At 40.5% G+C, this 22,885-nt stretch overlaps 3 protein-coding genes across 3 annotated transcripts; 2 read left to right on the top strand and 1 right to left on the bottom strand.

Annotated features, from left to right (window-relative positions):
* The first annotated feature begins 423 nt into the window (after positions 1–423).
* On the top strand, positions 424–3,387 carry LOC135584349 (patellin-3-like). Its single transcript, XM_065113072.1, has 4 exons — positions 424–1,782; positions 2,283–2,407; positions 2,497–2,638; positions 2,764–3,387. Exons 1-4 carry the CDS (start codon positions 496–498, stop codon positions 3,022–3,024), a joined length of 1,815 nt encoding a protein of 604 aa, XP_064969144.1. The 5' UTR covers positions 424–495; the 3' UTR covers positions 3,025–3,387.
* Positions 3,388–9,928: 6,541 nt separating this feature from the next.
* Positions 9,929–14,651, bottom strand: LOC135615066 (UDP-galactose transporter 1-like). The gene is made up of 5 exons (XM_065113071.1): positions 14,392–14,651; positions 12,700–12,949; positions 12,409–12,616; positions 10,385–10,616; positions 9,929–10,284 (listed from the first exon to the last, which is right to left on the bottom strand). The coding sequence occupies exons 1-5, from the start codon at positions 14,500–14,502 to the stop codon at positions 10,060–10,062; spliced, it is 1,026 nt and encodes a 341-aa protein (XP_064969143.1). The 5' UTR covers positions 14,503–14,651; the 3' UTR covers positions 9,929–10,059.
* Positions 14,652–19,492: 4,841 nt separating this feature from the next.
* LOC135615065 (protein DETOXIFICATION 54-like) lies at positions 19,493–21,987 on the top strand. Its single transcript, XM_065113070.1, has 2 exons — positions 19,493–20,488; positions 20,859–21,987. Exons 1-2 carry the CDS (start codon positions 19,550–19,552, stop codon positions 21,405–21,407), a joined length of 1,488 nt encoding a protein of 495 aa, XP_064969142.1. The 5' UTR covers positions 19,493–19,549; the 3' UTR covers positions 21,408–21,987.
* Positions 21,988–22,885: the final 898 nt, after the last annotated feature.

Below are 22,885 nucleotides of genomic sequence, written 5' to 3'. Positions count from 1 at the left end.
CATTTAAAAGAGTTAATAAGATTGATGGGGAGAGAGAGAGAGAGAGAGAGAGAGGAAAAAGAGTAAGAGAGATCCTTTAGAGGAGGAGATGAGATAACGAAGGAAGAATGGAGTAGGGTATGAGAACGATTTATGACGATAACGAAAGAGGGAGACACAAACATGAGGAAAGAGATGAAGATGATGAGAAACATATTTATAAAAATAAGTATAGAAAAAAAATTTGGAAACAACTTAATAAAACATGTTTATGGGGATAAATCATCATAATTTTTAAAATTTTGAACTATTTCTTTGTTTAGAAAAATGAGAATTTTCTTAATATCTCTCCTCCATTTCTTTCCAATTTTTTTATTTATTTATCATGTAATAATATATTTGTTTTATTTTTCTATATATGTATTCTCCTTCTCTCTCTTTCTCCGCATACCAGCTCCTCTTGCTCATAGCTCTCTCTCTCTCTCGCTCTCTCTCTCTCTCTCTCTCGCGGTGACCATGGCGGACGAAGCCCAAAGCAAGGCACACGATGTGGCACCCGCGGCGGAGGTCGTCGTCTCTGAGGCCCCGGCGGAGGAAAAGGTGGCGGTGACCGAGGCGCCGCCTGCGGTAACCGCTCCTGAGGCGGTGGTGGCGGAGGAGGCCGAGAAGCCTGCCGAGGAGGCGGCGCCGGAGGCTGGGGAGAAGAAGCCCAAGGCGGAGGAGGGGGCGGCGCCGGCTGAGACCACTGAGGCACCGTCTGTCTCCTTGAAGGAGGAGAGCACCGCCGTTCCTGACCCCGTCGACCCCGAGAAGAAGGCCCTCGACGATTTCAAGCAGCTCGTGCAAGCTGCCCTTGCGAACAACGAGTTTGCTCCTCCTCCACCTCCTCCGTCTCCACCTACGCCTCCGGCCAAAGAGGAGGAGTCGGCTCCAGCCAAGGAGGAGGAATCCAAGCCTGAAGAGCCCGCTGCCCCTGCTACGGAGGAACCCAAGATTGAGACCGAAGAGCCTCCGAAGCCAGCGGAGACGGAGACACCCGCCCCGCCGGTGGCAGCCGAGGAGGAAACCGTCCCACCTGTAAAGGTGGAGCCTTTACCTCCCCCGCCAACACCAGTGGAGGAGAAGGTTGTTGCAGCCGATGAGGACGGCGCCAAGACAGTTGAAGCGATCGAGGAAACCGTCGTCGCCGTCACCGCCCCTCCTCCGGCTACCACCGAGGAGGTCACTCCGGCGGCGGAGGAGGCGACAAAGGAGCAGCCAGCCGAGACCCCTGCTCCGCCACCGGCGGAACCGCCGGAGGAGGTGTTCATCTGGGGCGTCCCGCTCGTCGGCGACGAGAAGTGCGACACCATCCTCCTCAAGTTCCTCCGCGCCAGGGACTTCAAGGTGAAGGACGCCATGGCGATGCTCAAGAACGCCGTCATCTGGAGGAAGCAGTTCGGCATCGAGGCCCTCCTCGAGGAGGACCTTGGCCTGCCGGAGCTGGAGAAGGCCGTGTTCATGCACGGCGTCGACAAGGAGGGCCACCCCGTGTGCTACAACGTCTACGGCGAGTTCCAAAACAAGGAGCTTTACGAGAAGGCCTTCGGCGACGAGGAGAAGAGGCAGAAGTTCCTGAAGTGGAGGATCCAATATCTGGAGAAGGGAATCAGGGAGCTCTTGGACTTCTCTCCCGGTGGCATCTCATCCATGGTTCAGGTGACCGACCTCAAGAACACGCCACGGCTCGGGAAGCATCGCCAGGCTACGAAGCAAGCCGTCACCCTGTTGCAGGACAACTACCCTGAATTCATCGCCAAGAAGGTACTTTTAGCATAGAATTCTAGTCCTCCTCTTCCTGTTCCGGTTCACCTTTATCTGCATGATGTGCAATTGGATCCGAGTTGTGTTAACCAAACTGCATCTCTGCGAGAGAGATCAAATTCTTCAATCAACTAATTCCTAATTACCAGAGCACAAAAATTATGTCGGCTTTGCTTGATATATAGGATGATCAGATAGTTGGATACATGTGAGAGTGTAAATTATATTCCAGCTATCTTTGCATCTCCTAAGGCGTTTGCTTATAGAATGGATGCAATTGTTCCTTATAAATGAAGGCTAAGGTGGTCAAATCGATTCTTTTGTCGAAACTCTCGAATAGATCTTAACTCTATCGATTGGATGAGACTAATCCATCCACATATGTAGTTCATCCAAGCAAAGGTTTTTTCGTTAAAGTAATTTTATATGATATATGTGTTTATAATTGGATGAGACAGATCCATCTTCACATATAATTTGTAACATCCGTGTTATTTTAGGTGTTCATCAACGTTCCGTGGTGGTATTTGGCTTTTAATCGGATGATAAGTCCCTTCTTCACCCAGAGGACCAAGAGCAAGTTTGTCTTCGCTGGGCCATCCAAGTCGGCAGAGACTCTATTCAAGTGTGTGAAGATCCCTTAAGTTTCTTTGCTGATACAATCCCTAGGCAATTTGACGACCTTTCTTACATGAGTTCGTGTTCTTGATTCAGGTACATAGCGCCTGAGCAAGTGCCGGTTGCAATTGGAGGCCTAAGCAAGGAGAATGATCCAGATTTCACTACTGCTGATGCTGTCACCGAGGTTACCATTAAGCCCTCATCAAAGCAATCCATAGAAATACCAGTTCCTGAGGTTGTGCCTCAATCACATTCACCTTATCTTGAATTCTTCTTTGTTTCATTAGTGATTAGAGGAATTATTCATTCTTTAAGCAGTTTGGTAATAGCTCTGTTTGGATCATGATGCTGTCTTGACAGACAACCCTCCTGGTCTGGGAACTCCGCGTCTTGGGATGGGAGGTCAGTTACGGTGCTGAGTTTGTGCCAAGCGCAGAGGACGGGTACACGGTGATCGTGCAGAAGACAAGGAAGCTGATCGCTACTGATGAGCCTGTCATCAAGACCTCTTTCAAGATCGGTGAGCCCGGAAAAGTAGTTCTTAACATCGAGAACCCGACATCCAAGAAGAAGAAGGTCCTCTACCGATCCAAGGCTAAGAGCTCTGCCGAATCAACATAGGCGGCTGCTGTTCTTCCTCTCCATTTGTTCAAGTCAAAAAAAATAAAGCTAAAGATTAGGAAGCACTGGGTTTTCTTTGGATGATAAAATCTTTTCTTTTCTTTTCTTTTTTTTTTTGGGTGTGAAATTGGTTTGTTTGTTGGAGTCATTTGTTCACCTGTGTGAGTTGCTGCTGTAGTTTCTTAATACAGTTCATGTGTCATGATTCTAGAGTCAGAAAGGAGCTAAGAGGACTCATGCTGCTTGCTATCATTGTAAATGCTTCTTTGTACATTGGCTTCTTCTGTGCACTTTCTTGTCATATGGTTTGCATTGTTTGAAACTTTTCATACAAGAAGAATGTAGCTTATGTTCCTTTATCTACATCATACTGTTTGCTGGTTACTTTTGTGGCAGGGGAAATTAAGTTTTCCCGTTTGCTTTCAGAGTCCTTCATTCTATGCTGCTGCAAATCTTATGTTCTCTGTACTAAATGGAATGAGGCAGTTCCATTGCGCAAACAGGAATGGCTGCCGGTGGGCATGTGAGTGGTGAAGAGCACAACCAAAGCAAGGTGGAGAATGCTATCTTTCACCTGATGATGGCATCATGTTAGTCAGCTCCTTGTTCAGAGGGGGTGATTGGTTTGCCAAGTAAACAAGTCTGCCTCCAACATTATCATGCTTCTTCCTTCTTTCTCTCTCTTGGTTCTTTTCAGCACAGCACTGAAGAGCTTTCTCCAGGCCAGCCATGTGCATGCTGGCCACAGCTTTTATGGGTTACAGTGGATTCTGCAGTTGAATGTTCCTCTGCCTGCACACATCCCATTCTCCTCCATCCTCCCTTTACTCAGCTCCCATTTCTAAAGCATAACCAGCAACCTGAGTGCTTGATCGCTCACACATACCTGCACTGTCGATGATGAGTTCTTCTTGTATTCTGTCGACCGAAATGGTCAATTGTAGGTACAACCAATTTAGGATTATTCAGCAGACCAAGTTTTCGGCGAGAGACAGGACATGGCACAACCTGTACCATCTCAGTCTTTGGTGGTATCTGGACCCACTTGCTCGGACAAGGTCACAGGAGGTGGGTGGAAGGGAGAGCTGAGCCTGTCATGACTCAAGTGGAACATGGAGGCGAAGAGGGAGGGGTGCCATTCTTTTATGACATTTGCAGACCACCTTGGTACCAAAGAGTCAACAGTCACAGCTAATGCATGGGGTCATCTGAAGGCCATGTTTCCCGGCTTCCCTTCCTCTCTTTACCATCATCCATGTGGCAGCAGCATGGTCTTCCTTCTTGCTCTTGTTTCTGCAGCGAGGCATTTGTGTGGTAAACGAGGCACCGGTTGACGCTCCCATTGGACATTATCATTGTTGTCGTCGTCCTCGGCAAACTCTGAACCGAGACAAATACCGGAATTGCTTTCAAGAGTGAGCCCATGATTTGACACCAAAGAATAAACAGAAAAAGGATAGGAAGAGCATGCTGATGACGGGAAGGAGTAGGATTCTCTGATTCGAGCAGATTGTTGTTTGGGTTTATGATGTAACCTCTTCTTTTATCGTCCATCGTTAGCATGATTCTTTTGAGGACAAGATTCAGATGGAAAGCCACTAGAAAATGAAATGCTTTTGCACACACTGTCCAACTTGCTTTTGCTGTCTTCTCATCATACCATCTTTGCAATTTGCCATCTGTCTCAAGATTTGTTTAATTCCAGGCTAATTTGTTTCAGAAAATTTCCAGTATTCCAAGTGACTTTTTAGTAAGACTTTGAATTGCTTGTGCTTTTTGGTGCTATCAGAGCAAATCATAGAGGCCATTTCTTCAAAAGATGGAAAAAGCAATCATGAGATAGGGTTGCCAACCAGCTCAAAGGCCAATATAAACTCTTGCAATTTGCCATCTTTGCAATTTGAACAACAACTTCTTTTCGATAAAGAAAAAAAATTATACATATATAATTTTGAAAAAAAAAGATTGTTGAATAAGATTTACGTATCGTACTTATCGACGACGACGAGAAGTAACCTTTTGAAAATATGATGTATGAAGTTATGATTCAATTGTTGTGTATATTGTTGTGACTTTAATTATCCATACTAGAATTCAAGTTAATTTCTAAACTGATGAAAAATGATGAAATGATCTCAATTAAGGTTTGTGAAGTACAATTCCAACCTGAAACAATAAGTTGGGTTTGCCCCCTCCCCACATCTTAGAGAAGCTTTCCTCATCCCCCAGAATCATTTGGTCCATGGTCCAAGCATGTGGATCTTCATGTGCTTTATATGATTGCTTCCTCTTCCTCTTCACCTTCTTCCATCTTCCATCCCTCTCTTTTGCTGTTGCAGTACTTAAATCAAAACTGGAGGACCAACTTGCTCATTTCACACCAAATTGGCAGCTGTTGTGTACTGAAGGGCAAAGAAATGGATGGTGATACAAAATAAAAGAAAAGTCTGGACCAAACCACTTTGAAAGAGGCCTTTTTTCCCCATGTGCATAGGGAGTACATGTCTTTAGTTGAGTGGGGTTAAGCCCCCACTCTCTCACCTCTCACTTCTCTGTAGTTGTGGAAAGGAACATATGGTGAGAGGATTCTGAGCTCTCTCTCTCTCTTGGATTGTGAACATAAGTCTGAAGGGAATCTTTCCATGGGAGTAGGATATCTGGGATTTTAGAGACATGGTGAGTGATGTTTGTGATAGATAGAGAGAGAGATGTGAAGGGACTTCACCTCTCTTACCTAAGAAGGAGAAGAGAGTCCATACCAGGACTCATTAGTGAATGCTTGAGTACTTGAATCTACTCATAGAAATTAAAGGATAATGCATCAAAAAGGGAACTGTTTCCTTCTATTTCATTGTTGTGGTGTGTTTGGTGAATCCTTCTGGACAAACAAAAGGTAGGGCAATGATACTTGGTTTCTAGCAATTGGATTTTTCTACATAGAGAGAAGGTGCTAAAGGTCCCAGATTCATGCCTAGGTGGGGCTGGGATGCTCAAGAGTTTCCTCTCTACCTAGGTTCCATGTATCTAACTAAATTCAAATTCCAAATTTTATGGGTACAAATGCTTTAGAAATTTATAAACAAGCATTCTAAATTGACCTATGGACTTCTTACAATCCATGCCCTATATGATATGTTAGGATCCTAAAAGTGCATGAAACTTGGACAGAGTAGGACTAGGTCCTCAAAAGATAATAGGGTCATTGTAGCATTATTGGTTGGCAAAGATCTAACCAGATCAAAATTCTATTATTCAAAGCACATATATTAGGTGAAGGGCATTAGTTTTCTTCTATTTATGGGAAGCAGTATTGTATTGTATTGTATTTAAAGATGATTTTTTTTTTCTCTCCTTAACATAAATTAAATTGTCATAAATAATGTATTATTTTATTTAAATTATTAACTTCCTTATTTATATAATATGAATAAGGAAATAATTAAAATTTATTTCCTTAATCATATGGACATGTTAGAAATTTTATCAATCAATTAAATTGTTAGTTGATTTATTTCTTAATTTTAAAAAATAAATAATTTAAATTTTCTTTTTATATGTTAACCATAAGAAAATAAATAATGAGTGATGTAATTTTTAGAAAATAAATCATTAGCTTCCTTGTTTGTGTAGTATGGTTAAGGAAATAATTTAAATTGATTCCCTTAATTATATGGACAAGTTAAGAATGTTATTGATTTATTTCCTAATGAGTGATGTAATTTTTAGAAAGTAATAATTTAAATTTTATTTTTGTCTGTGAACTATAAGAAATAAATATCATGATTCTTTCTTTGTATATAAAAATAAAATAAAAATAAATTTAAAAATAAAAATTAAATTATTAACTTATCTTTCGAAAAATGCTCATCTTTTGGGGGTTCTCCCCTCTCATTATTCACTTAGCCTATTAGTAAGAGGATTTAGGAGTGGATTCATTAGGATCTCGAGGAGTGATAGGATCTTCTATTATTTTCTTATCAATTTTTATTTATATTTTAATTTTAAAATTTTATAAATAATAAATAATCATCATTGAAGGGTGATGTTAGAATAATTAGTTAATTAAATAGTAATTTTAAGTTATTTAATTATACATATTTATGCTTCAAAAAATTATGTGTGAATTTTATAATTTAATTTGTTTTAAATTTGAAATCATGAATCTAAATTAGTTAATTCATAAAAAAGAATGGAGTTGTGGTTAATTATTATTTTATAATATTTTAAAATACTTCTCAAAATATTAAAATATAATTTAATAATAAGGATCAAATTATAGTTAGACTTGAATTAAGTTGATTAGTTAGACCAACTCACGTGGTCAAGCATAACCTAGCTCATGTGATCAGGTATGATTCAACTCTTATGGTTAAGTATATTCCAACCCATGTTAGTTACGTAATACCTAACCTATATGACCCGACATGACTGAATCCATATTGCTAGGTACAATTCAACCCATGTGGTTGGGCATGACTTAGTCCATGTGGCCAAGTATGACATAATTGATATGGTTAAGCATATCCTAACTCATGTGGCTATGCATGACCTAGCCCATATAACCAGATATGACACAATCTATGTGGTTAAAAATGACTTCGCGCATGTGGTCAAGTATAGTTCAACTCATATGACCAAACATAACCCAACCCGTACTATCATGTGTCTTTTGGTTATATTTATGCTTTGCACAACATGTAGAGAGTTTATAGTAGGCTTGGTAATCCCATTTTGGTTGACTTTTGTAGTTGTTTTAGTCCTATAAATGTAGGTTGTGCGCAAATGTTGCGTAGAGGTAAAGCTATCCAAAAATAGGTCATTTAGGCTACCATTTTGGAGGTTTTCTAGAGTAATGCAAATGTTAGCTAGTATAGCACCCAAGAGTTACTTGGGTGACACATAGCTAGATGGGCCTTTGGGATAGTATTCGTCTTATTTCACAATAATGTCATGTGAGCACTTATATGGATTTTTTTATTACAGCGAACTATCTTAGACCTTTTGTCATGTGATCATTTAGAGTCTACGAAATCTATATTTATAATTTATATAGCCTATCAAATATTTGTTGAAATGTTTGCTTATGGGATCCCGAGTTAAATACTTCCTCTAACTCGTCTTTTATTTTGTAAATCCTTAGAGGACTATAAAAGGTTTTGGGAAGACTAGTTGTTTATGGACAGATATGCAAGGGTGCCACATGACTTTGGTAAAGCTAACTAAGTCTATGATAATGTGGTCAAGCATGGCCCAACCTACGTGGCTAAGCACAACCCAAATCGTGAGCCAAGCATAGCCCAACTTGTGAGTGAGGCTCAATCTAACTCACGAAACTAGGCTCGCCTAGCTATGCAATTGGCGCTAAACACATCATCGTAGCTCTACCTAGCTCGTTATACCTTAGCTCAACTTGCTACTTGGGATAGGCACGTGCGATGCACGTGACATGTCGAAGGCTCATGTGGGTCAATTTAGTTTGGATTAGGAATATGTGACATAGTTCATTTTTCTTTCCCTTTATTGGGTTGAGTTTGTTAGTTAACTAAATTAGATAGGTTTGATTGGTTTAGGGTGGTTTAGGCCCACTAGACTTAATTGAAACCATCAGTTTAAGTGATTCTAAACCAATTTTATAAGGATTTAAGGTTAATTTCATTATATTCTAATTGAATCGAGTTTGATTAAAAATAGTTAGGACTATTCCAAATTATTGATTGAGAATTATTGAAAGATTGATGTCCCGTGTCTTTATGATTTGATGAACTTAAAAATTTTATTTAAATGTGTCCTTAGAAAATAATTAATGGTTTTCTCTTAGTTTTCAGATTAAATTGATGATATTGATATAATTATTACCATGCAATATATATGATTACGCTGAGTGGTTCATAATGAAAGTATAAAATGTGAAAGAAGCTACGGGTCTATCATACTACAAAACCACAAATGGACATAGTCTAGTAAATCATATATCAAACAATAGTCCATCATAATATTTTATCATAATACTTCTTGGAAGCATGCATCAATGAATACACGAACATAAATAAATGATCATGGTTGACTATGTATCTTTGCTGAGAGCATATAAGGTGATTTCCTTCAAGGATCAAATGTTATGGTTAGATAGTTACTCCATCCATTGTTGAGAGGATCATATCCTCATTTGGATGGGCGAGAGATACCACTCCATCTACTATTATAAGTTTTATATGGGTTTTTTTCATCCATTGTTGGGAGGAATCCATCCCGTAGAGTATATCTTTCCATTCGCTATTAAGAAAATACATTATTAAATATGATGTACGCCTTTGTTATTTAATAATCATCTAACGCATCGAGAATTATTTATTTATTTATTTATTTATTTATTTATTTTATTATTATTATTATTATTATTATTATTATTATTATTCTTATTATTATTAAATAATTAATATTTATATATATCTTATAAATATTAAAAATATTTTTATAATTTTTTTAAAATTTCTACTAACATATGTGATTATGTTTTTATCATGTATTTATTTTTAAAATAAATATAAAAAAATCTTCATCATTTATGACCCTCTTCTTTTTTTTCAATTAAAAAATAATTAGTATTATAAAATTAAAATTTTAAATTTAAAGATAAAAAAATCTAAATAATAAGTAATAAATTCATAATTTATTCGTTTTATAAATATGGGATGTGACTAGTGTTCTCATTTTAAAACAATACAACATCATCTAGAACTATGCATATCAAACTATGTTAAAGTCTTAACAATTAAAGTGCAGATTACCATCAATGACAAATGGAACTATAAATATAAATGCATAAAATAAAATAGAAAATAGTCCAATAAGCATAGAAATTACGTTATAGGTTCGAAAGCAGAAAGGCCAAATCGAGAGATCATTTAAAGAATACTGCCTCCTGCAACTCAAACCCGAAATAGTGAGAGTTGTGAAAGTGTACAAGCACCCACATCTTAAACGTGTTCTTGGTAGTCAAAACTATCAGAAATACAGTCATCAATACATAAACCTCTAAATCTTATCCTGCTTATCGCTTACAAGGGGGAGAAGCTCCATTAGGCTTCGAGGGGTGCGAGGAGTCCGAGGTGTTCCAGGAACAACAGTCTGTTGAGAGAGTTTATGCCTGACATATCCATAGAAGGTGCAGCCCAACAGGGTCACTGCACATCCAAAAGCATTCATGACAGAGATTGGATTTCTGAAAATTAGCCATGAAACTAATACGGCAACAGCAACCTGTAACAAAACACTCTTCTTTTAGCATCAAACAGTAACAAGGATCTTTCTGAATGTTGCATAATCAACTTAATGAAATGCATTACAAAAGTTAACTCACTTTTAGATTGCCTGCAACATTGAAGGTAACCGCTGTAGTTGAATGTATGACGTAGAAGATTGAGAAGTTGAGACAGAAGGCTGAAACCCCAGAGCCAAAAATAATGAACATTGCCGAAGAAACAGATTCATGAGTGTAAAACCAGTTGAATACTCCAGCTCCTTCGAGGAGGATTGCCGGTACAGATAGAATCATAGTTGCAAAAGGTGCCATATAGTACACCGTGTTTATGCTACACATTGTAGGCACTACCAAATCAACATATAATTAACCAAGAAAAAAAGAATAATAATATTTATTTTAAAGAATAATCTCATGAATCTGCAAATAACCTGAAGATGACTTTTAAATGTTGCAGATCATTCAACTTGTAGAAGGCACATGCATTCAATGAATTCCACGAATTTATAGTATATGCTTCGTTTCAGATCAGGCATACACTATGTTTGCATCCGGCGAAATTCACACGGTGCAATGTGTCTAGTCTCACATGAATATCTTACACCATTTAGCTTTCTGTTATTGCCATGTTAAAGCACACAAAATTAAACAGGTAAAATACTACAGAATGGATATAATCCTCTAGCTTTACCCTCTTTTTTGTTCAGGTTTTAGGCTGCTGACCTACAAAATCCACAAATCGATAATTCTCATGGAAATTAGGCAATTTAAAAGGAGGTATTTCTCACAAAATGGTCTGTGTTTCCTTTGGACCTCATTGTTCTAGTTCTTTTATAATAATTAAAAATGTGTCGAAGGCTTTACTACAAGTAGAAGTCAAGTCAACCGATATCAACACTAAACCAAAAAAGGCCGGATATTGATAAAAGTTGCATTTGCACTGACATTCTAGATCCCGAGGTTTACATTTTCTTAAAACTCAAATTTCCTAACAGTGTGCTCTAAACAACAGACACAATTGTACTCAAGTTAGAAATGGTTACAAACAAGAAGCTTAAGACACAATACCCAATAGGGAGAGTGATGTATGTGCCAAAGACTACCAGGATGGAAGTAATCATGACATGGTAAATTACTCAAAAAAAGTTTTACGAGTCAAAATAACTAAAAAAATTGCAACATGAATAATTATATGCACGGGCTGGTAACAATAAAATTGCAACTTAAGACACCAATTAAGCAATACATATTAATTCAAATCTAGAGTATTCCAATTTCCTCACTTTTTTCTTAGAAGTTACAAAGAGCAAAGGCTTAAAATGATCCATGAAAATGATGTTTTAGCTAAAACATGTTATGCTCAAAATACACAAAAAAAGGTCCACAAACCATAAGCTTTACTAGCAAACTATAAAGTATGTGGTTGAAGATTCCATAAATTATGGCATCTGCAATGATGTGAGAATCACAAAATAATTTACCTTGCATATGGCATTGAGTGAATTTATCATTCTTCTCTTCAAGAAATGAATATGAATGCATAGGTTGTATACCTAAAGAACGCTAGACAGTTCTTAGACGGCGACGCAGTCTCAGTATAAATGATTGAAGAGAAAGTTCGAAGTTTAAGAAACATGACAGTGTAAATTCATTTTGTTCTACGCAATTGAACATGCAAAAGTAACACATGTAAACTTTCAACAAATTGAAAACAAAGGAAAGGAAAATATTGACAAAATTTGACAACTTCAATCAAACTCCAACAAATTCACATGTAGAAAGAAACATCAAGTAACTTCTAGACTACTAAAAACAACATTAACGGAAATGATAAAGTTTAATATAGGCTCCATTCCAAACTTGTAATCACGTGAAAGTCATGCAAATATTATCCTGTACAACAGGAACATGATGTTCTTATCTTTGTGTCAACAACTTTTCATGGACACATTTGGAAGTAAACTCACATCAACACTGGAGAAGTCTTATCTTTGGTAGCACCAAAAAGTAAGTTGACTGAATTCAAGGAAGTGGACAGGTGCCAATCAGCAATGAGGAAAAGAAAGTTTAAGAAAAATTTCATTGGAAAAATGTTGGGCACATTAAAACATAAAGTTAGGTACCTGTCAAATTTATATCCATGAAGCAGTGACTCTGCTAAAATTGTCTTTGTTGACGTAGCGAGACAACCAAATAATGCAGCACAGAATCCAGATATATCAAAACTAAGTTCGGATAAAGAGGTTAAAAGTATACCCCCAACGATGGGCACCAATGAAGCCCATATACGCCACTCAAAAACTTTTCTCCATACCAACCACTGCAGAATGACTGACAAGGATGTACAAATAAGAATAAAATGATACAAATGCATGAATAGCAAAAAAACATGACATACAACACTATAAACCAACCTGTTGTTGCAGGAGTGAAGGATTTTATTGTCTGCATGAATGAGACTGGAATATACCTCAAGCTTACATTCCCCAATACAATATTAATGCAAAAGACAAATGACATGGGAAATATTCTCCGCCAGCGATCTTCAGGATCAACCTCAATTAATGGTTTGAGCTTAAGCAACTTGATAACAATATATGCTCCAACAGCAGAGCATATGAAATGGATACATGATACTGTCAGAGGAAACTTGAAGTCCAGATTCTGTATACACAAGTCGTTCTTTTAGCCAACAACTCAAAATGAAACAAAAGTTCAGGTAATTGCATGGATGACTAAAAGAAAAACATTTTATCTTTAATCAATTATTTTTGGTGATGGCTAAATAAGAATAATTGCGACAAAATAGCTTATATGAAGAAAAAGTTAGTTCAAGAGTAACGTACATGAAACTTAATTAATTCCATTGCTTTCCAATTCTTACATTTAACTTAAATTCTGCTCAATATTGTACCGTCAAAGTTAATTCACAATTTGTCTTTATTCTCATTGTGATCCAAAAAGTGTGGTTATCCATTTCCATCATTGTACAAAATTATACTGCTGATAACTTAAATATCATGTAAAACAAGAAAATGAATTAGCATTTCCATCTATCGTGAGTCACTAAATGGTCAAACTGCGCTGAGATAAATAACTGACTTCCTACTGTTTATAAAACTTCAACAGCAACCTTTCCACCATCCTCTACTATTATAATGTATGTGGCCTGCATGACTTGAGGGGGACATCATCTTGATACTGAATCACAGTGCACAGAGAGGAACATCATCTTGAAAATAGATCATAGTGATCCATTTTATGCACAAAGATCTCTGCAATGTATCTATCCATGCGCAAAGCACATGCTGATTTTTATTTGTCAATATGAAGAACAGCCTTGATCTATTGATCAGTTTGTGTAAGAAAAGAAGAAACAAATTATGATGAAGCATGCCAGCCACCAGCAACTGATAATCTCAGTCATGTTGTTGCTGAAACCTGCATTTGTTCCCCATGCAGATCTTTTGTTCAGAAATGTTGGTAATTCATCGAAAATCAAACCAGCTTTATCTTAAAGCCATAGCACCATAACCTTAAAAACAAGATGTGCGGTACATTGTGCCAGAGGAGCATACAAGTGAAAGATTGGAGATCTAAGAGCTAAAGAAACGTACAGCTACTGACACTATAAATCTAATAAAGAATAGCATAAAAAACTAATTAAACCGCAACTTCCAGGGATCAACTCCAGGAAAGAACCTAACCCTAATATCTTCACGAGCCTATATTTCCTCTAACGACCTTCCAGAATCGAAATATGGGAAATATGGTAGGAAGAATCAGATCTAGTGCACGTCCTCATTCCTACCACATAACAATATCATTAAACCCATATAGGAAGGTGAAAAGTACCTCCAACCCAACGGTTCTCTGAAAAGACACCAACTTTATCACATAAGATTGCGAGAAACTTACATATATGAATCACAGACAAAGAATAATAAAGATTCTAATACAAATAAAGAAAAATCCTAAACCTTTCCTAAGATCTCGCCAAGGGGAAGGACATTAGGACGGAAATCGGTAAATCCACCAACAAGCCAGAACAATCTCCACCTAATTGACCAAAAACAGGGGGCAAAAGGAACGGATCGGAGCCAGACCTGAAAGATCCACTTGTTCATGATGATGACCGTGACATTGAACGCCCACCACTGGAGGATGGAGAGCACGGCGCGAAGCATCCCCCAATTCGACGTCTTGCTGTCCTCCATCCGTCCCACTTCAGATCAGAAAGCCCTCGGCTGCGCGCCCTCCGCCGCCCCCGCCGCCGCGCAGCCGCAGAAACGGGTGAATCCGAAGAAATTAAGGACGGCGACGGGGCCTGGAAGCTGCGAATTAAACCCCCCCCCCCCCCCCCCGCCCGTATCCTCGACCTTCGCCCCCTCCAAATCCGAAACGGAAGATGGAAAGGAGACTTCTTTAGAAGGGGGGTTGATAGACACTATAACGAGTTCTATTGCTGCTCCTTTGGTCGCTTCTGCCCAGAGGATGGCAACGGGTCAACCAGCGCTCGCTCGGTCACTCAAAAATATTTTGTACTATTAGTATACAATATATATACGTATAATTTGGTTATAATTATATAACCCGGTCACATAAATATGTACTTATAATTCAAGATAAATTTTTTTAAAAAATAACTTTTCACTTTCGACCTTTTATTCTTTTAAATGAGATTTATTTGATTTTCGCCCTATCTGCTGCATGTGGTTGTCTTTGCCTCATCATGAGACCTGATTATTATCGAACTCTATCGAGATAGGGGATAAGGCTAAAGATAGGGAAGCGACCATAGGGTTGCCTCCGTCATAATACTATATTTTGTCACACCTCTTTTTAAGCTATCTTCGTACATCACGTTGCTGACCTCAATAAAATGAAATGAGACAATTATGATGGAGCTTCCCCTCCTTCCTCCCTTATATGGTCCTCGATGCCTTACTCTTAAGTTACTTTGCTCCTATAATCAAGTTGTGACAAGAGGCTAAATTGACAAGATGGAAAGGGTACACTTCTTTAGCATTATGACCTTAGAATCTAAGAGATGAAGGGGGTTGAGGATCTCCGAGGTAAGGTGAGTATAGAAACAACAATAATAATACAGATTATGATAAAGAGAAAAGGTGAAAGCCTCGTAATAGAGTTTTAATGGTGCCTCAACAATAATTGTGGATAAGGACTAGGGTAGAGGCAGTGGATAAGAACGTGATGATAGCAGCAAATGAGGGTGAGGGTTTGCTGAAGAGCAACGAACAAGAGTAAGATTAGAGATGGTGAATGAAAGCGCGACAATAGTAACTAACGAGGGAGTGAATGATCTCATCATTAAAAAAAATAAGAGGCATTGTATGAAAATAAATTAGATGAAAAACACTTTGTAGCATTTTTTTTAGAATTTATCTTATAATTTATATATGCATAATTATATTTTATATTATTAACATATATTCATTGGTTGTATTATAAAATACTATTTATATAAAATATTATCGTCAATTCTTACTTTAGTCTTTTACCTAATTATTTTGATAAAATTTAATTGAATCCTATCCAATCCAATTTGATGAAAGCCTTTTTTTTTTTTTCCTTCTTCTTAAATGCTAGCGAGAGGAAGTGATTGAGCTAAAAAAGCTCACAGTATATTGTTTTCCTTTTATTGTAATAAATTAATGAAATTTTAAGAAAAATGTTCATCGTATCCTTTTTCATTTTATTTACTGATCGAAGAAATGATCGATTCATCCTTTCCTTGAAAAAATGTTAATTTTGTAGAAAAATATAATTTTCTTTAGTGCAAGTCATGTATTTATTTAAGAAATATATAAAAAATATTGACACGATATTATTGTCATCATCATCGTCCTCATCATCATCTACTTTCATTATTCAAACATTAATTTAACTATTTAGCCAAAATGATATCTCATGAGAAATAAAAAATAATTATTATTCTTTCCAAAAAAACATAGAGAGAGAGAGAGAATTGTAAATGAAAAATACTCTTTTGGATAGAATTTTTACTAATTTCCAAACAAATATGTGGAATGTGCTTCTTGATTAGAACAATAGCGGAATAAGCAGTAAAGAAAAAAAAAAGATGAATCCAATGCATAATGCTTTTTTCATTTCACCGAAACAAAAAGATATATTACTCGATCAAACGAGAACAAAAATCACCCCTCGAGAAGGCCAATCCCCTCTCCAATGGTTAGCTATGCTCTATAAACAGGGTTACTTAATCTAACCTTTATAAACACAAATAGAGAGGTGCATTATTACATAATAGATCGTGTGAATAATAGGAACAAGAGGTGGAGGATTAGACCAATTCTTAAACTCAATACTCGGGATTCCTTTGCTCCTCCATTCTTTTGAGAGCAGTGATATGATGCTTTGATGGGCTCAACACATTGGTGTGCTAATCCCTTGCACATGCCGTCTCAGACCTGGTAATGTTCCCCACCACAGTACATTCTCCTCGGGAAGAGTAATACAAGGTTGAGAATAATTTAGATCAAATGTTGCTGTGTGGTTATTGTTTTGAGTGTTATGCCATGCATGATATAATTTTGACCAGTCGTCCTGTGATTTTGACTAATCTTTGACGTTGGATTAGCGGAGAGGGTGTCGGTGTTCATGGCTCGAACCTTTCATGACATGTGAGAGCTACTGAGAGCGACAGGGAATAAGAACAAGAGCTTCCCATCAGTGATGTTTATGTTTCTTTCTTTTCCTATCTTGTTTGTGCTTTGATGCAGGAGTAGATACCTCAATGATGTGTGATCAACATTTCAATGTCATCTGATTAATACCTCAAAATGATATGATTGATATATTGATGATATGTGATCGACACATAAATATCACGTGATTAATATTTTAGCGACACGTGAGCAACACCTCTGCATGAGGTTGTACTACCATAAACACTGTTAAGTTCAGAAGAGAAGCACCATCTTCTTCATAATCGATGTCTAATGCAAAAATAATAATATCCAAAACCCATTATTTTTATATATATATATATATATATATATATATATATATATATATATATATATATATATATATATTCTTTCTTGCTTTCATAAGAAGGAAAACTAATCACCAACTCGGCAACTTGTGGTGTTTATGTGTGGGTATGCTAGTCTTCACCTGAGACTGAGTTCTTGTTAAAGGCACAGTCCATCGATCATCATCTCATCAAGAGGACTCAGCGAAACAACCTCCGGTTCTAAGTATCATCTTACGATCACGAGCATCGTTGCCATGATTCGTTTCATGTATCTGAAGCAGTCCTCCTAAGTTAATCAACCGATCTCCATATCATCTTCCCAAAAAACAAGTTCCTTTTGTCTCTACCAAGTCTCTCTCGTCTTCAGCACAGCCGGTAATGAAACCCTAAAGATAAAGATATTATCATGTAAGTACAGTTCTGTGTTGCCATTACAGACCTGAAACACTCGGGCTTACTGAGGAGAGGTCATTCACTTTGCCCATGATCTCCTGCATCTGTTAATGGAGAGGAACTTTTGTTTTGCCGAACGAGCTGAAGCAATAGTTACAATGAAACAGTTGAGATTTTATGACTTGTTGTTTGTTTAACGAGAAACATCTTGTTGAGGATGGTGAAGAACATGGATCAATAATGATGCTAGTCAAGAAAAACGTGCCTAAACAATTGAAAGCAGTGACTCATAGATAATATAGTTAAATGAGAAATGAACCACATTCAACCTTGTCAAATAATAGTGCCTTCAGTACATGTAAATAGAAAAGATTATCCTTCGGCATCCCCACAAGACCACTGTAGAAGAAGGCTGTACTCCTGTCCATGCCCACTATCTTCAACTAGGCTGAGGGAGTCCTACAAACACCAAGGGCTGGACTCTCGCAATATTGGTCTCAAAGAATATGTTGGGTGAGGGGCATGTGGTGAAAGGGAGAGTGTGCGGCACATAACTCCTTCGATATTGTCTAATAATTAGAACCATAAGCTTTTGCTTTACCAACTTTTTTCCTTCCTCAAAAGAATCTAAGTGCGGAGATAAAAATTGGAAGAATAATGGTAATGTAAATTTCGATCTTCAACCTGATGTGTCGCGAAACTATTTGCTGAGTCTAAAAAAAACAAAAAACTCTCCTTGTATAGTCAGTCACCTCTGTGGAGACACTGTAGTGATCGATGCATTATTACGCAAGTGAGGAAGCATTGACCTGATCGACGACCACATAGGCTTCTCAAATATGGTACCGAAGACACAAAGTTAGGACTGCTAAAAATGAACTAAACTAAGTGTGGAACTCATCGCACCTACAACTCCGACAGCTCATCCAAGAGGGTACACTCTTGTCACCACCCCATAAAGACGAGTCATGGTAGTGAACACTTATCCGGTTAAACCTCCTGTTTGCAGACTGGTCCAACCTATAACCCCTAGCTCGCAGTCATAAACCCCAAGCCATGCGCAGGCCTAAGTCCTGGACCACCCTTCTTCTTATCTTAAACAGCGATGAATCATAGATAAAATGATATACATATGCATTTATATACGTTGTGCTTAGTCCCTCTAACCTTGGGTTGATTAAGTAGGATTGAGATAAAATCTCATGTGCCTCTCCATCCACCTCACATGCAAACACGTCGCCAGCGTCAGAAGGAGACGTATCGAGGGTGTATGAATGATGGCCTCTATTCGCGGCTATGGCAGCTACGTAATCCAAGAGAGGGTCGTTGCCGAAGCATACAGGACTACTCACATCGCCGGCCTTTTTTCGGCGTGCTCGTCCAAACTCGCAGCCGGTGCGATCCAAGGCTGACGTGGCGCCTTTGCTTGTGGAGCCCTGATGACATGTACAATATTCAGGCTTCGAGTGATTACCCAGCCATCTCTGTTGAGTTGTGCACGAGCGATCTGATAGATGCACCTTACTTCTGACACGCGTCACCTCGCAGTTGGACCAAACATCGTTTTGTCCGTGTGCGCCAACGCCCTCCCCCTCTCTCGCGCTCGTGCGGAACAACGCGAGCCTTAACCCGCGCCGCCTGATGCTATTGTTATTACCACGCGCGCCGCACGTGTCGCCCGTAGAGGCGGTCGATTGTGGTCGCGTCACCCTGGTCGCGTTTCGGAACCCGGTGAAGCCCACCGCTTTGCGCTCCATTTAAGGTCGCGAGGCCTACGCGTCCTTTCGAAGCGACGGGCGGACGGAGATCGAAATTCCCCTGCGATTGATCTCTGTCGCCGGGAGTCTGTGATGGCGGAGGGGAGGGATCGGGAAGAGGCGGCGGAGGGCGGACGCGGAGGAGGGATGGGCAGGCTGGTGACGGCGGAGTTACGGGAGTTGTGGACAATGGCGGCGCCGATCACCGCGTTGAACTGCCTGGTGTACCTACGGGCGATGGTGTCGGTGGTGTGTCTGGGGCGACTCGGCCCGCTGGAGCTCGCCGGCGGCGCGCTATCTATCGGGTTCACTAACATCACCGGCTACTCCGTGCTGTTCGGCCTCGCCTCCGGCCTCGAGCCGCTCTGCTCCCAGGCCTACGGCTCCCGCAACTGGGAACTCATCTCCCTTTCGCTCCAGCGCACCATCTTGCTGCTGCTGCTCGCCGCCGTCCCCATCGCTGTCCTGTGGGTCAACCTCGGCCCCATCCTCGTCGCCCTGGGGCAGGACCCGGCCATCACGGCCGCCGCCGCCACCTACTGCCTTCACTCCCTCCCGGACCTCCTCACCAACGCCCTCCTCCAGCCCCTCCGCGTCTTCCTTCGCTCCCAGGGCATCGCCCGCCCCATGGCCGCCTGCTCCGCCGCTGCCGTCCTCCTCCACATCCCTCTCAACTTCCTCCTCGTCTTCGTCCTCCGCCTCGGCGTTCCCGGCGTGGCTCTCGCCGCCGTCGTCACCAACCTCAACATGGCCCTCTTCCTGCTCGGCTACCTCCGCGTGTCGCGCGCCTGCGAGCTCTCCTGGCGGGGATGGTCCAGGGCGTCCCTCCGCGGGCTCTCCCCGGTGCTCCGCCTGGCGCTCCCTAGCTGCATCGGCGTCTGTCTCGAGTGGTGGTGGTACGAGATCATGACCGTGCTAGCCGGCTACCTCCCCGACCCGACCTCCGCCGTCGCCGCCACGGCCGTCCTCATCCAGACCACCAGCCTCATGTACACCGTCCCCATGGCTCTCGCCGCCTGCGTCTCCACAAGGGTAACCTACTCCCCTCCTTTCCGCTCTTCCATCTCGTTTCTATTTACCTCGTCGTTCGTGCACCGTCTTTGGATGGATTCTCTTTAGGGGTGTTCCGCCGGAGCACCGGACCGGCAGGGTGTTTTTGGGGGTCTGCCGTTTTCTATATCTGGCAAGATTTTGTTGGGGTTTTCGAATTCCCGTAAAGGTGAGAATTATGTTGTCTCTACGAATCAGAACTCGCCACGTAGGATGTTCGCCTTTGTTGTTCTTCGCCTTCGGTCTCTGACACTGTTCCATTGGTCGCTTTTATCGCTCGTATACTGAAACGGGAGTGGTTGCCGTGGATTCGTCATCTTGTGCTTGTTGCGTGCTCTGATGGCTCACGCAGGTGGGCAGTGAGCTCGGCGCCGGGAGGCCGAAGCGGGCAAAGATGGCGGCGCTGGTGGCGCTCGGCTGCGCAGTCGTGATCGGCGTCATCCACGTCGCGTGGACCACGCTCTTCCGGGAGCAGTGGGCGAGGCTGTTTACGGTGGACGCGTCGGTGCTGCGGCTGGCGGCGGCCGCGCTTCCGCTCGTGGGACTGTGCGAGCTCGGCAACTGCCCGCAGACCACCGGGTGCGGCGTGCTGCGCGGGACGGCGCGACCGGCCACCGGGGCGCGGATCAACCTCCTCTCCTTCTACCTGGTGGGCGCCCCGGTGGCGGTCGGGCTGGCGTTCCAGCTCCGCATCGGCTTCGGCGGGCTCTGGTACGGCCTCCTGACGGCGCAGGCGGTGTGCGTCGTCCTGGTGCTGGCCGTGGTGCTTCTGCGCACCGACTGGGAGGTGGAGGCACTGCGGGCCAAGAAGCTGACCAACTTGGAGGTGACAGTTATGTCCGAGGACGCCAAGGCACTGATAATTTGCGACAGTGACGACGAAGCTGTTCGAGGCATATAGTGGGGAGGGAGGTGAACAGTGTGATCTGTAGCTTTTAGGAAGTTGCGGTTTGTGGTTGGCAGGGGATGGGGATGGGAGTCATATAAAGAAGCTTTTAGGCGGCGACGATGACTACTTGCTTTCTGCTGATCTCTTTCTCTCTCTCTCTCTCTCACTGTCTCTGCTCAAAATCGTCTCCAGGTTTAGAATCAAATGATGCCTTCACAGAGAGCACAGATATTTCTCTTCTGTAGAAAAGGTGCAACACAACTCGCACACAGTGCTTTGCATACAGTGTCTTCGTCCTGTGGGTTTGAAAGGGAGCATGGAGACAATCAAGTACACTCTCGACCTACTCCATGCGCATTATTCCTAGGCCTTCTGCCGTGGGACTGGGGGGTCTCACATTTGGAGCCACCTTTTGCCCTCCTCCCCCTGCCGTTCCTGCACAGTATAAAAGTAGTATGACCCTGCAGTAATGCACGCAGAATGACCATGTCATTTACCACATCCCCAATCATGCAGCTTTAGATCTGTGTCTCTAACATGTGTGTCCGTGTCCTCTTTGGTGATGCACAAGGGATGATGAGGATTGTGGAGACACAGGCATTCTTGTATTCACCATGCATCATTTGTCCTTCCTCAGAAAGGAGGATCCAATCTCTTTCCGACAGTTCAACCATATCATTAAGGCAGCAACAGTTGGATAAATAATTGCTCTTCTCTGCACAGTACAACATACACTCATTTCTTCTGTTCTTTCCTCATCTGCAGTGCCAGCTAACGGTCAGTTTTCACTGTATGTGTGCAAAGGATGAGTAAGATTTTGATCGTCACTACAAAAGCAATGTCTACTTTTCTTACTTGTCAGTTTAATCTCATTTTCAAAACATCGATCAAAACTTAAATGAAACTAATAAATATTTCATAGGTTTTATATCATTATCAACTTAGATCTAATCATTTTGAATCAATAATTTAGTTATCTCAAATGGGATAAAGACTCTACATCACATTGCATGATAAATTTTTTACCAATATTATTTTATCTAAAAGTTTAAGTTCTTACCTGAGATATATATATATATATATATATATATATATATATATATATATATATACACACACACACACACTTGCAACAAAATTTAAGTTGTTTTTCATATTTAAACTCCATAAAAAGCTTTGTTATGATTTTTAAAAATTTAAGCATTTTTTTTGTCAAAAGAGAAATTAAAATATTTTATTACTAAAATTGATAGGAAACAATCCCATTGACCTCAAAACGAATCAAAAGATAAAAATTACTCTAAAGACTAAAGAGTTTATTGGCTGTAGCATAAGTGGCCAATGAATTAGCTACATAATTTCTTTCATAGAATACATGCCAGATCTTACAATTATCCATAATAGACATTAGATGTAAAATATTCCTACCATTATTCAAAATTCATCCTAGAGCAGGAGATTGATTGCTTACTATATCCACCATCATCAAA

Source organism: Musa acuminata, chromosome BXJ2-6, assembly GCF_036884655.1.
Source record: "Musa acuminata AAA Group cultivar baxijiao chromosome BXJ2-6, Cavendish_Baxijiao_AAA, whole genome shotgun sequence".
Taxonomy (NCBI): Eukaryota; Viridiplantae; Streptophyta; class Magnoliopsida; order Zingiberales; family Musaceae; genus Musa; species Musa acuminata.
Note: the sequence above shows the minus strand (reverse complement) of the source record. Positions and strands in the feature narration are given on the sequence as shown.

Coding starts and splice junctions, on each gene's coding strand:
- LOC135584349 (XM_065113072.1), top strand. CDS start 496: ATGGCGGACGAAGCCCAAAGCAAGGCACACGATGTGGCACCCGCGGCG. Junction 1,783..2,282: donor CTGAATTCATCGCCAAGAAG/GTACTTTTAGCA, acceptor GTGTTATTTTAG/GTGTTCATCAACGTTCCGTG. Junction 2,639..2,763: donor TAGAAATACCAGTTCCTGAG/GTTGTGCCTCAA, acceptor CTGTCTTGACAG/ACAACCCTCCTGGTCTGGGA.
- LOC135615065 (XM_065113070.1), top strand. CDS start 19,550: ATGGCGGAGGGGAGGGATCGGGAAGAGGCGGCGGAGGGCGGACGCGGA. Junction 20,489..20,858: donor CCGCCTGCGTCTCCACAAGG/GTAACCTACTCC, acceptor TGGCTCACGCAG/GTGGGCAGTGAGCTCGGCGC.
- LOC135615066 (XM_065113071.1), bottom strand. CDS start 14,502: ATGGAGGACAGCAAGACGTCGAATTGGGGGATGCTTCGCGCCGTGCTC. Junction 12,617..12,699: donor CTTCACTCCTGCAACAACAG/GTTGGTTTATAG, acceptor CATCCTTGTCAG/TCATTCTGCAGTGGTTGGTA. Junction 10,617..12,408: donor CATGGATATAAATTTGACAG/GTACCTAACTTT, acceptor TACAATGTGTAG/CATAAACACGGTGTACTATA.